Source organism: Parasteatoda tepidariorum, chromosome 5, assembly GCF_982258835.1.
Source record: "Parasteatoda tepidariorum strain Cologne lab strain chromosome 5, Ptep-v5.0, whole genome shotgun sequence".
Lineage (NCBI taxonomy): Eukaryota > Metazoa > Arthropoda > Arachnida > Araneae > Theridiidae > Parasteatoda > Parasteatoda tepidariorum.
Window position 1 is genome coordinate 27,599,839 of NC_141759.1, and position 15,207 is coordinate 27,615,045.

At 28.8% G+C, this 15,207-nt stretch overlaps 1 protein-coding gene across 1 annotated transcript in view; it reads left to right on the plus strand.

The window, feature by feature from the left end:
* The first annotated feature begins 461 nt into the window (after window positions 1-461).
* Window positions 462-15,207, plus strand: part of LOC107454724 (heparan sulfate glucosamine 3-O-sulfotransferase 3A1) — a 113,827-nt gene continuing 99,081 nt past the window's right edge. Inside the window, exon 1 of the mRNA XM_016072000.4 lies at window positions 462-1,221. Within this exon, the coding sequence (XP_015927486.1) occupies window positions 950-1,221 (272 nt within the window). The 5' untranslated portion in view covers window positions 462-949. The remainder of the gene's footprint in view (window positions 1,222-15,207) is intronic.

The window sequence follows — 15,207 nt, forward strand, 5'->3', positions numbered from 1 at the left end:
ATTCTCAACATTTATAAAAGTTCTATTTCAAAAACCATAATTAAACCATAATTAATTATTATTCATTTTCAGCTAATTATAAATGCACCAAAAACAAATTCAGAACTAGACTAAATAGTAATTCAGTCCAGTGGATTCAACTGTTTTACATAAAATCTCTTTTTTTTTAATGAGTTTAATTGATAAAAAAAATTTTGTAAATAAACTAATTCTTCACATTAAATATTTCGTCGATATGTTCACGGCAACTAAAAAAATCCATTCATATGCTTGGGGTTCCGTCTAAAGATTCTCATTTATTTATGCATCCATTGCCGTAAAAAATTAGTAACCACTATTCTTAATCTTCAGAAATATATTCTAAGTGACAAAACTTGAGGAAATTTGGCGAGAGTTGGCGAATTCACTCAAAGCAACCCTATTTATCTCCATCCTCTCCGTGCGAAACTTTTAATGTCATCATTCCATGGTGAGTTCTCTTGTATGTAGCTAGGGTGAATCAAATTTCGATTACGTACAAAACACGTGTTTTATAGTTCATGCAGCAACAAGAAAAAATGTCAAACATTTCACAGATATGACATCATTTCCTTTTCATTGATGCAATAAAATGAAACAATCAGGAAATTTCATATTCAAATGATTATTTGATATTCAAAACTGCGTTTGTAAATAAATTTTTAAAAAAATATGTAGCCAATAATACAAGATATCACAGAAGATTTTGTTGGCTGAAGTTTAATGCTTACGCAGGGTACTTATTTTTACTTTTAAAATTATGTGTATACAAAATTCATGATTATAAAGTTGATTTCATTAGTTGGATATGATTTTGAGAAATACGTTAGTGTTATTAAATTTAATAACACATAATGCTGCATTGTTTTGTGCTTGTTTCAAGTCAAATATCTTATGCTTTTAAGTTATAATCGCATTTAAATCTTCTATCATGATCGTTTCGATACAGTTTCAACGGACATTGTGGAGGGCCACTGTAGTGTCAACTGGGCTATCGTTAATTATGTGTGTGGTTTTTTTAGACGTCCAGATGCGTTTGCGGACTTCTCCATTAAAAGAAGACAATGGTCAATGGAATTCTTCGACAAAAAGACGAACTTTGATGCAAAGATTAGATAAACAAAAAGCTGAACTTGTGCAAAATGATCAGTGGTTATCGGATGATGAAACGGATATCACGGCATATTTAAGCAGCGATGATAGGTAAGAAATTTGCACCACACTATTATATTTTTAATACATAATATGCTAAATTATTATATCATGACAAATATTATAGTTGCACTAAATTATCAATGTTTTTCCGATGATGAAACAATGCGGCATATTTAAGCAGCGACGAGAGTTGAGAAATTTGAACCATAAAGCTATAATATTTATTGTACGAAATTGTACAAAATAATTCATAATTGTCCGATAATGAAACTGATTATAAGGCAAAGCGGTGATGAGAACTAAGAAATTTGCTCCACACTATAATATTTTGATACATAATATGTTATATTATTATATCATATATTATTATATTATATATTATTATATCATATATTATTATATCATATATTATTATATCATATATTATTATAGCATACATAATATTACAGGTGTATCAAATAATCAATGCTTATCCCATGATGAAACAAATAATGTGCCATACTTACGCAGCGATGAGAGAGTTACGAAATTTTCAGCATAAAGCGACATTTTATTGTACAAAATTATCAGATGATAAAACATAAAACTGATAATACTGCATATTTAAGCCGTGATGAGAATTAAGAAATTTGCTCCACACTATAATATTTTGATACATAATATGTTATATTATTATATCATATATTATTATATCATATATTATTATATCATATATTATTATATCATACATAATATTACAGCTGTATCAAATAATCAATGCTTATCCCATGATGAAACAAATAATGTGCCGTACTTACGCAGCGATGAGAGAGTTACGAAATTTTCAGCATAAAGCGACATTATTTATTGTACAAAATTAATAGTTATCAGATGATAAAACATAAAACTGATAATACTGCATATTTAAGCCGTGATAAGAATTAAGAAGTTTGCTCCACACTATATTTTTTAAACATTATGTGTTACAGTATTATATAATATATAATATTGTAGTTGTACAAAATAATCAATTGTTATCCGGTGATGAATCAAAACATCAGATAGCCAAATTTTTGCATTCGTGCTTGATTCTTGTTTTAACAAAATCAATTTAATATACTTTTAACTACCGCTGCATTTTAATAGTTTAAACATACATAATATAGACCATCTAATTATCGTAATGGAAATGTAAAGAAATTTAGATTTAGAATTTGACCTCAATATGACTTCAATAGTTATTTTACTATCACAGGAAAAAGTTGGCAGGTATGCAAATGAATGTAAGATGCATATCATTCTACTTTTTTGCAGAAAATATTGTATTTTCTCCTGATTATAACACATTGTTTATTGAAATAAACTTTTTATAAATTTTAATAACTAAAATAGATGCTAAACAAAAAAAAATTAACTTAGATTTTATCGTATTCGATTACCACGCTTCAGTGACTAATACAGGATAAAACTTATACTCAGCTAGCTGCGAATGTGTTAACCTAAATTACTGGTAGATTAAAATATGGTGTCAAAATTACATTCTCATCGTTGCTGAATTTTCCGCAAGAGTTTATTATTTTATTTAAAGTGATTTGATATTTAGAGTTTATTCTTATATCAAAGTTTATACTCCTCTCTTTCATTATTTGTCTTATAAATAGAATATTTTTAAAAATTTGACCTTTATTTTATGAAACTTAATTGAGTATACATTTAAATGCGAAGTGATTGTCATTGGTGCGCTAAAGTTTCAGCACAATATAAAATTATTCAAGTAAAAAATTATGATTTGGTTGTTTGTTGCATTACTATCACTTGGGAAAGTTATCCTCGGATTAAATAAAAGTTGGCAGATATGGAATACTTATAATCTACTACGACGCTAAAAATTTTATTCGGAGAAAGACCCAAAGATTGTGAGAGACCCCAGCTGGGATTTGAAACGAAACATGTTTGCTTTGAGTTATGAGGAGTAATGTTAAGCACTTAAAACCCATGTGGGCAATGAATGCTCCTTCTATTTAAAAATAAATGCAGTTAAATTACGTAAAAGGCAATACCAACAGAGATACCAACTGCACTGGATACAACAAAATATAAGAAATTTTAATTTGCCAACTTTTTAAGTGTATTCGTATATTGGAATTACATACATTTGCAGGCTTGTGTGCTGTGTGTTACAAATGAAATTAATTAATTTCAAAATATAAGAACTCGTGACCGCAAAAATCATTCGAAGCAAATTTATGGTTCGTACATCATATCTATTTCTAAATTATGATTTTTTTCCGACTGTCAGTAAATTTTAAGCAAGGTGTCTCCCATTGACGAGAATCTCAAACAAAAAATTCACTTACTGGTTTTGTTGATTTTACCACTTCTTTCCGAAAACTAATTCCTGTTCCACAATTTCGGAGTCGTTAGAGAATTTAAATCATAAAAACTAATTAGGTCAAAAATGATCAAATTTTGGATTGAAGGTGACGCAATTTTTCGTTACTGGTAGAATAGATACCCAACTTTAAAAAATCATCAAAGAAAATGTTTTCTAATCTTCTTTCTGGAATTTTAATTATATTATTCTTTTAGTTTAATCAACAATATATAAATGATTTGAAAGTTTATTTGCAATGCCACTCAGTTCCGGTTTTTCCGTCGAGAGGTTTTTAAGATGTTGGCAAAATTATCAAAAATTCCGAAATATTTGGTTTTTAAATGTCTACCACCCTATGAAATATTTTACAAAAAAAGTAGCCGTTGACAGTGATGTGGTTTGTTTGATTTGATGGCTGCTCTACAGATTTTAAATTATTACTAAAATACCTAAAGAGCATTTACAATATCGCGGACAACTCTTGAAAATAGTTCTAGTTGAAACCTAAATACTTCGACACGAACAACAGCTAGACGGAAAAAAAATTTTAAAAAATTTTTAATGCATTCAATAAAACTAATTGAGGTGTTGTGATTGGAGGAGGGGCTGAGGAAATAGAACGTTAAATACAATTGCTCTATGCTTTCGGCTTTATTACCATTAAAATGTATAAGTTGTACAAGATAATTTTGAAAGGTGACCAAGCTTGTCGTCATCAAAGTCAGCTAGTATTGAATAAAATATTCCTGAGAAACAATATTTTTTGTTTATTTTTCTTCAATGAATAAGCTGCATTAAATAAGTACTAATGCCAAGAAAATTTTATTTTTGTTTATTTCCAATTATGTTGGCAAGTTGTGTTTACCCATATCAAACCAATAAACTCGTGTTCACTTCTCAAAAAGGAAAGATGGGTTTTCAATTATTTCCGTTTTGCAATACATTATAGAGAAAATTATGCGTGTTTACTGAAATATATTAACCCGTTAAGGACCAAAAAAAAATTTTTTTTTTGAAAAGCATAAAGATTGGCGAATCAATTATTCTATTCTTGAAATTTATCTAGCAAAAACAAGACATTCGTGCTCATCACGATGAGTTTATAATTTAAATCTGAAATTGAATGATAGAAATATTTCAAGAGAGAAATGAAAGCTAACACTAGAAACCATCTTAGTATAAGCAAGCGTAAATAAATTTTATTACTTTTATTAAAACGGTTTTTTTTCCACATCACTAAAAAGGTGCCTTTTTGAAACAATATTCTGAAACTGGTTAATATCTACAAGGCTGCCTACTACTACGCTTTTTGCAATGCATTTTATAGAGTGGTAGGCAATTAAAAACTAAAGTTTTCAAAATGTTTCGTAATTTTGCCAACATTTTAAAAGCCTTACTACGAGAAGGCTAGAAGAAAGTAAAGTTTCAGATGAACTTTTGATTCATTTACATGTAGTGTTGTGGAAAATGATTTAATTTTCAAAGCAAAGAACTACCATTGAAACATAAACTTAGCTACCACTAGAAGAAATTTTCCCATAAAGGGTAGAAAGGTGGCATACCTGTTAGAGTATAGCAAATTTAACATTAAAATAAACGATAAGTTACGGAAAACTCATTAATTACGATTTGAAATCGTATAATATATTACAGGAATGGGATTATTATAATTATTACAGAATTCATTTCTGTAAGAAGGAAGAAAATGTGATTCGCAGCCCTGTATGTTTTGAAATTGCTACTGAAGTGTTAGACCTGCCAACTTATTGTCTTTTTGAAGATGATTTTCCCAAGTGGTAGTAAAATGAAATTTAAATTACTGTCACAGGTGGAACTATAGTTTTTAATTTTTATGGGATTTTGGCAAGCTTTAAATAATTACCATATTTTAAATAAATTTTATTTATTTATATGCAGTGGTAGCAAAAATCTTTTAAATTAAATTTTAAATTTAAGAAATAAATAGAAAGCATAAATTTTTTTACCAGTTTAAAAATTAAAAATGAAATTTGCTCAGATGCGTAAAATTTTATTTTTTCGATTGTTACAAAGCTGTACATATGTTCTACTTAGAAAAATAATTTATATATTTATTTTGCGCAAATGCCATTCACGCGTTCCAAGAGGTACTGTTTACATTGAAATAATGTATAAAATGCCATTTTTTGATTTATCATGAGAGGCTTGCAAAGCAGCTGATCCCAATTTTTTTCGTCTACTAAACCCTGAATGATTATCATTCTTTCAGAGGAATCCCGATATTAAAAATAAAGTTTGTTAAGGTAGTAGTCAATGTCATTACCTATAAAAGACTGTTTTTAGTATATTTGATGAGAGGAATGAATATTCTTTATTATATGTTTAAAGTTATTTTTTTGAATTTTTCTTTACCTTAGTTACAGGTTCTGACATTTTAGCTCTTAAGATACAAAAAACGATTACCATTTTATTAGTAATAAAGAAGCAACTTAATCAACAATGTTACATAAATATCAGTAAAAAAAAATTTTTTAAAATATCAAAAACATATTGTGTTAACTGACGTATTTCAAAAAAATCGTTAAAACATCAAAAATGAATGAAAAAAATTGCGAACAGAACGTGTATTAGATTTAGAACATTTTACTTTTTATACATATAATAACACGTTTGCTTCACTTCGGATTCAAAATGTTCAGAAAATAATTTTTTTAACACACTAAAAGTAGGTTTAATAAGAACAGCATTAAACAATTCTTCATGCTAACTTCTAAGGTAAATTCTAAAGATTTGCTCAGCTATAAATATATTGTTTACTTTCCGGTTGACGTTTTGTATTTCTTTTTGCATATATCTTTTATTGCTATTATTTCTGGTCTCTCATCTAGATTTATGATTGTAGCTGACAAAGAGAATTCACATTCAAAATAAACAAAACAAGATAATAAGGACGAGTGATTCTTCATGGCCTTCGTTTAGAGTAATGATAAGAGCGTATGTTCATAATAATTGTAGAATTGTTGACATTCCAGCGTAAATAATTAGTCTTATCTTTACGAGTTTGTCTTAAATTTTATTTTTATTTTTAAAATAGTAGAAAAATTAATGCTTTTTTTATATTTTGAATTTATAAATTTAATTTAATATTATGTTAGCCGCCATTACAAATAAATAAATTAAACATGCATGATAATTTTACATTTGCGTTACTGGTAAAATTCTGCCAAGTAATTCTGGCAAAATTCTAAATTAAAACCAATGCAATCTGCCTGCAATTATAATTCTGTTCTCATCTCATCATCACGTAGAAAATTACCGTTAACCTCGTTCCCGGAAAACTTTTACTGATTTTCTCAAAAGACTTATTTTTATAATAAAAAAAGAATGGTAAAATTTATGCTCCTTCTATTTGAAACTTGGATTTAAAAATTCTATTAAATGATTTTCACCACCACTAATTATAAGAAAATTAAACACAGCCATAAATGCTTGATAATTGTTTATAATTATTCGACAACATATTGTCTTAGATATCTGACATTTTAAAAATATATTTCTACTAACAATTGTTATTCAAGTAAAAATTAGCGAGCATGCAAATCTGAAAATGTCAAATTAAATCAATCAAATTCTGTTTATTTGACTCTAATGGGCTGCTAATTTTCGGAGAAGGCAAAATATTGGAGTAAGAGCATCTTATTCTTTCCCTTATTCTTTGAAAGATTAATTATCGTTAACTACCACTATTGACTTTCATAATTTTTCAAGAGTGGCCACATTGGAAAAAAATTATAACTTGTAGAAAAAGATCATGAAAACAAAATATTTTTTATTACCTCAGGGCAAATTTAATATCTGTGTAACGACTGACCTACTGAATTTTTAAAATGGACGAATTACCAATAAAATTTACAATAACGTCAATAAACATTTGCCAACAATTTTTAAATTTTTCCCCTGCTTTCGTTATCTTTCCTTTCTCACATGAATATGTTTTAACTGTTGATAGTGTTTTAACTGAATATGTTTTAACTACTGATAAGATGATTATTCCAAAAACACAGGGTTTTCAACCACTACAGGGACAATAAACTTTTGATACAAGTTGGCATTCTTTTTCTTCTTTCATATATTTTCCAAAAATTTCTTTGATAGAAATTAAACTTTTCAGACAACTTGGCATTGCTTTTCCTCTTTCATACATTTCCTAAAAATTGCTCTGAATAAAATTTTACTTTTGACAATTATAACAAAAAAAATTTATTTGAAGAGAAAATAAATCACTGAAATATCCGCTTGATTAGTATCAGCTAATGCACGTCTTCAACACATAATGAGCAGAAAAGATAATATTTTTATCTTTATATTATTACTTTTTAATGATATAGTATGAAACATTAACATTTACATCTAAAAATAACATTCAGCTTTTTAATGAGGAGAATGAAATAAGATTATATAAGATGTTTTGATTCGATATTATTTACCGAAATTTTAGACATGATGTAGAATTCTAAACAACGAGAAATCAACACTACATCAATAAAACTGTCTGTTAATTAGTTTAGAAATGGTTTCCACAGCAAAATATTAGGAAATAAATTCGAAACATGACCTTCTTTGTTTATTTACTTTATTTTAAATTTCCGTTCGTTAAAATAGTGTATGAAAATTTTTAAAAATAAAATCAATGAAAAAATGCCGGAAATTGAAATACAAGTCATTAAAAATAATGCAGAAAATATATGTGTTAATCGATTTATTAATCGGGAGAAATTCGAAATAAGGCGTTTTATTATGATTAGCAGCAAGAAAGTGGATCAAAAATATGCAGTTTTACCTGAATTTGCCTCATATATGTTACAGTGGGGAATAATATTTTTTTAATCTTGCCTGAGATTTTTTTTTAATTTGATCTTAGATATTTTAATTGATTTAGAATCTACAATCGGTTTCTCTCTACACGCTACAGTATTGAGGCAATTTTAACAATTTATTCCAAACCAAAATTGTTTAAAATTCATTCAAGAGAATACTAAATGTACCCACTTGTCTGGTGCGTAGGGAGTGGTATAAAGAAAACAATAATATATTTCAGTTTAAAATGTGATAAAGGTCATATTTTTTGTAGTAAGTTTTACTTTTAAAAGAGCAGACAAATGTATATAAACCTGTACGTTCTTTATAAACCGGGTGCGTAGCGTTTTTAAAAAGTGCTCAAAGGTGCTTATTTTTGATTTTCGTTTCTTAAAAGTCCTTAAAGGTGCTTTTTTCTTTGGGCGTTTTTAAAAAGTGCTTAGTTTTCCCTTTTTCAAAATGAGATTTTTTCCTTTACCATGTTGATTTTTGCTATGAATTATGCAAAAATGCTCATTGTTCTGCTCAACGTTTTCACAATTAATTCAACCCCAATCTATTTCGGCGTATTGTTAGTCCGTATGAAAACACCATTCGCATTACATGATTCAAAATTTTATGACTTTTGACAATTGTCAAAAACAATGACAAAAGGTTTTTTTTTTTTTTGCATGACGGTTAAAACAAGATAAAACCGTCAATTGTCAAAAACTTTGCAACCCTGCCTAATTATGCTATCTTTTTAAATTGCTTTAAAATATTTTTTGAGTGCTTGAAAAGTGCTTAAAAGGTGCTTATTTTTTGTTGAACAATTTGGCTACGCACACTGTATGAACTTGTGCATTCAGACAAAAATTAACGTAACTAAAAATATTTTTAAAAGATCTGTTGCTTTTCGATTTGAAATCCCCTGACCCCGACTTTGGTAAAATGAAGTTCTTGTATAAATGCAACAAAAAATTTGTACTCCGGTGTTATAAAAAACATTATGCATTTTATACCCTCTCTTTATACTTAAAAACTTTCTGTAATGAGTTTTTTTAAAAATTATTTAAAAAAACTCATTTTTGATTGAAAAAATTTGATTTTTAAATTATAAACAAATATATTTCAGTATCTTTAAGTACTGCGAAAAATGCGATGTGTGTATAACTTCCTCCCTTTTTTCAGCTGTGAGCAGGAATGCTAACTGCTCAGCTTTGTTTCAAGAACTTAAATAAAATGGTAGCGAATTAAATAGTAGAACTTGTAACATAAGGATAATTACGCCCACTCCTTAAAAGCATCACCACGAGATAATTGTTGTAAAGTTGAATTTTATATGATACTTTGAATTTTTTTACATGCTGTTATGGAAAAATAGCTTAACACGTTCACGCCGGGGTGAGTCACCGGTGGGTCACGCTAGACTTTCTCATCTTGGTGGTTCACCGGAGTAAAAACTGGTAACAAATAAATTTCATTTTTTAGTTTTTTTCCGGGAATAATAAAAATCCATAACTACCAATTGTTTTTAACGGATGCAATTCTTATATTGAATTGCTTCTTCGCCGTGATAAATTTCCTTACAGTGAATTGTTATTGTTGAGAATAGATTAAATCCTCCCGAATATTATCTAATATTGAAATAGTTCTTCTCCCAGTATTTTCACTTTTTCCGGCCTGATCGTGTTAAAACAGGGTCAGAACTGCCAACTGCTCCGGACACGCCAAAATATTTAAAAAAAACGGTAAATAACTACAAAGTAAGTCTTGCAAATATTTGACTATTTTTGCTTGCTCTTTAACAAGTATAGTGTTAAAATTGGTTATTGATATAAGCCTACGAATTATTTAGAAATAGTGGTAAATAAAAATCTACTAAATTGAATTTATTAAACCAAGAATCACAATTTATAAACTACCACTTTAAAATATGTATTTGCTGTCCGGAGCAAGTTGGCATCTATGCAGGGTTCCCGTGGACCATGTAAAGTTTAAAAAATGGTAACGAAAATTAAACAAATGTCGATAATTTAATTTCTGTGTAACTACCGCTAAAAATTGTTTTCCAAAGAAAATATATTTGCATGCAACTACTTACAGTTGCTTTTAACATTAGCCTTAATGCCTTAACTTCAGCGCTCGAATTAATTCGAGTGCGCTAAACAAGCCAAGCTGCATACCTGCCAACTTTTAATCCCTTCCATTATTATTTTTCCCAGTGGTATTAAAATGGAATTAAAACTTCAATTTTAAGCAAACAAATACGTTGTATTTGAGAAAATTTATGTTGACAACCATAACAGTAACGCATATTAATATATGTGCTTCATTTTTGTAAGAATAGTGGTGATCAATATCATTTAAAAATTAAGATTATAAAAGAAAAAATAGTATATTATTACTACCACTTTAAATATGAAAATAAAATCTTCCGGAAGAGTTGGCAGGTATGAATCTGTGCACACTCGGGATAATTCGGGCAGCGTTGTATTTTATGCTGCTATAATTTTTCGCAGTCGAATATAATTGAAAATAACAATGGGAAAACTAAGAAAAAAATCGTTTTATTGATATTTATCTTTTACATAGGATTGGGAGCTATAACACTTATTTATTCAAGAATAAAATATACGAAGATGCTAACTTGCTCCGAACTGCAAATAAATGTTTTAAAGTGATAGTTTATCAATTGTGATTCTTGGTTTAATAAATTCAATATAATAGATTTTTATCCGCCAGTATTTCTAAATAATTCGTAGGCTTATATTATGCACCACTTTATTTATTAAACAAGCAAAAATAGTGAAATAGCTGCAAAACATACTTTGTAGTTATTAACCGTTTTTTTTAAAAAATTATTTTGGCGTATCCGGAGCAGTTGGCATCTCTGAATATAGCTCTTTTCCATGGAACAAAAACGCAGTATATCAAAATTGTCCACCGAAAGAAAAGACAATGTTCTAAAGTGTGTTTTTTTACATTAAAAAAATTGATTTTTTTTGGCCGGTTTTTTTTAAAAAAAATCTGTGCGATAAGGAGTTAATTTACTACCACTACCAAAATTTTTTAAGGACTGCGAGAACCCTGTTAAAATGAAAATACTAAACTAGTAATAAATTAAATTTCGTTTCCACTAGAAAATATATATTTCTAGATGGAGCAAGTTGGCATCTCTTTGTGTACTTTTTGCAAACGGAAAGCTAAGCATATCGACTATATTCACTTAAATTGTGCATTCATAGCTGCCAACTTGTGCGACTGCTAAAAATAATTTTCTTAACAACGGTAGCATTTTGGAGTATTAAATCTTGAAATTTAAATCTTCAAAAACATTTTTAACTACCACCATGAATCAATAATTAAAAAAAGAATATGTCGATAAGATCTATTTGTTTACTAAATAAGCTTATAGATAGTAATTTCGTTTTTAGAAAGTTCTTTGAAGCTTAATTGTTACGTTACTGCCACTTGTAAAATTTTTTTCAAAGACAGTACAGGTTGGCATGTATGCATATTTCAACTACTTAGAAGCATCTCATTTTTCAAGAGATGCATTAAACACTACTTGCTGAAACTCCAATACTTCTTGCGAATACTTTTTTTTTAAAAAAAAGATAGAAACTGATATTTAAATTACTTCAATTTTTATATTTGTTTCGATGAAATCGAGACATTCGTGTTCATTAAAATATATAAATCATAGATGTTTGATCTGAAATTTACCATCTGGAATACTTTTTAAAACTAAAGAAGCAATCACGCTAGAAATATTCACCCTAGCGTCAACACTTCTTTCTAATTTTTCAAAGAGGTACTTCAGTAAGAAGGGGCTGCGCAACATTCCTGAGGAATGAATTTACTAAAATCACTTGACTCAAATATCCATAATTATTTATATCAGGCTCTATAATTTTAATATAAATATTATAATGTAGATCGGGAATCAATCGATTTCGATTTATCTGAAATAAACGTGGTAGCAAATAACAGAAAATATTCACTTCATTTTGACATGGCTGTCAATTTTTTTATTTACATGTTTTTTCTAAAAGTATAACAGCAGCTTTTCGGTCGCTCGTCAAGGTATTGATCCGATTTAAAAAAAATTTATTAAAAAAAATTCAAGTAAAACCTTTTAAAATAATCTGTGAAAGCCTTTTCTTTTTAACTACTTTTACTTTTCCGCAATGAAACAGTCCTGTATGAAATATTATGACTGCTATTTGATAAGTTTTAGTAGTCCGGATATTTTATTTCTCCCGAAATCAATGTAGTTATGAGCTAGTTTTACGACCAATTTCTTCTCTTTTCAGAAGCACAAACAGTCCTGATTGATTGAACTGCGATCGATTATTTGAACTTCTTATATTGATTGATATTAATTAGAACAATCATTTTCAAATGTTCTTTTTCAATGAAACTCACTGATTTAGGTAAATTCGTTCATATATACTATGTAAAAGATTCAATAAACTAAAAAATTTTAAACGTAGGCTTTATCACAATAATTATCCAATATGAAGCGTATAAGTACCACACATTTTTTCTTGTCAGGACAATTCTTTTGAAACCTCACAATTTTGACTTTCCCGTCACTATTTCAGTCACTTCTGGTTCCGAAATCTCGAAACAAAGTGTCCTGACAAATGTTCGAATCGTTCTAACAACAGAAAAACCGAATAAATGGAATGCTGCAGCTATCAGAAGTTCCATAAAACTCTCATCTGGCCATGACATCTTCTGTGACACACTCAAGTGGTTTCTGTCACATCGACAAAAGCATATCCTAATCCGAAGGAAAGTGAAGTCATGGGTTAAGAAAAAAAATGTCATATTGACTTATGTAGTCATTGATAAGACCTTGCAAACAAGCATACAGGTACTCACGGAGAGCATTCAGTAAAATGACACCTCTTATCAGTATCTTAATGTGCTTTTGGATCAAAGCTACTCACGCCGAATGAACACCTTTGTGCAGGATGTTTGGAAAGATAAATTTTCTAAATAATTCGAAACAATGGGTTTTTTATGTAATATACTTAAAAACACGTTTAAACTTTTAATCTCACCCACAATTATAAATATAGTCTGCTAAAATAGAAAATTACAATTGATTAACTTTATTAAAGCTCATTTGCGTGTAGCGTCCAATAAAAAGGGCGGTTCCTTTTTCAAAATGGAACAAGACAGCAGCACAAATATTTCATTATTATTATTTATTTTTCGGTAGATAATCCTGCTTACACAATACGAATTTTATTTTATAACTGTCGTTCAATAGCCGACCCAATTTTATGTTTACGACATAACCAATGTTCAACTTAATAGACAAGTAATTCTGAAAACAATCTAAAAGACAAGGGAACTCCAGATCAAGTATTGGGAATAATTTGCTTTCGTGGAGCACTTTTCGATTTAACTAACCCGCATTTGCGTTACATGAAAAGGAAAACCACGAAAACTTTCCGGTTAGTCAACGCAAGGAGATTCTAACCCATGATCCGTCTACCACTGAGGACATTCTACATCAGCAATGTGGTCGGTGTGATCCTGGTGCGGAATTCGTAGCGATCAACAATAGCTGGAATTCGAACCCGGGTTCCCTCATTGGGAGACGAGAGTTATATCCCCTGAGCCACACAATACGAATTGATGTTATACCTTTTTATAATAAAAATCTAAAATCAAAACACGGTGTATGTTTTTTTAACCCTTTGCAATTTGATGTCGTCTCTGAGGCGCCATCATCAATCTCCACTTAAAAATTTAAATTTTTTGTACCTTAATAATTAGTTATCACTAGAGCCCGGATTTTGATGACCTAAAAAACTCAACTAATGCCCTTAAGTGCAAAAAATGCCCTGAAAAAGGGCAAAAAATGCCCTTAAAAATGCAAAAAATGCCTTAAATAAGGTAAAAATATTGAATTAAAAAAATGTTTTGCTCTTTAAAATTATTATGAGTCATTTAAAAGATATAAAGCAATGCAATACTTGTTAAACGTTCATTAAAGTTTGAAAAATATGTTTTATATTCCAAAATAACAAAAAAAGGAAAATATATTGACACCAAAATATTTTTATTTTGTACAGAAACTTTAATGGATATAACAACTTCCATCACATAATATTACTAAATATCAGAATTACATTGGATTATTCAATGTTTTTTGATAATTTGAAATGTAAACGAGCGTCTCTTGTCTGAAAGTAAATTTTCGTTCCCGCAGAAGCTTCTTTCAACGTATCCTGATGTTATAGGTGCGTACTTGAAAAAGACGGTCTCACTAACTAACAATTCTTCTTCAATTTGAAAAGATTTTGCTTCACCTGTTAATATCCTATAGATTTTCTTCATTGTTTGGAAGCCAGTGTAATAATGAAAATTGATAAAAAATAATAAAAATTGGAAAAAACTAACAAAAAACTTTAAAAAATGCATTAAAATGCAAAATACGCCCCAAAATTTAAAGAAAAATGCCCTATAAATCTAAAAAATGCTCTAAAGGACAAAAAATGTCCAAAAATGCAAATGTCATCAAAATCCGGGCATTAGTTATCACATTATTTTCAGAATTTTGAAAATCATAAAAAAATACTCTTTTTTTATTAATTGAATTGGTTGGTACTTGAATTAGCTAAAACAGCATTTAAAAGAATTCGGAGTGCAAAGGATTCAAACTAAGTGTGTCTAAAGAAAAATAGCTGCAATACTCTTTTAAAATAATAGAAAGAAATACATACTACCACTTTTTTAATATGTAATTTTTTATATTTACATTTGTGATATTATACTTACATCTGTGAATTGTTATGAAAAAGGAGCAATGGTGTACTTTAGCTTTGTTTCAAAATGCTACT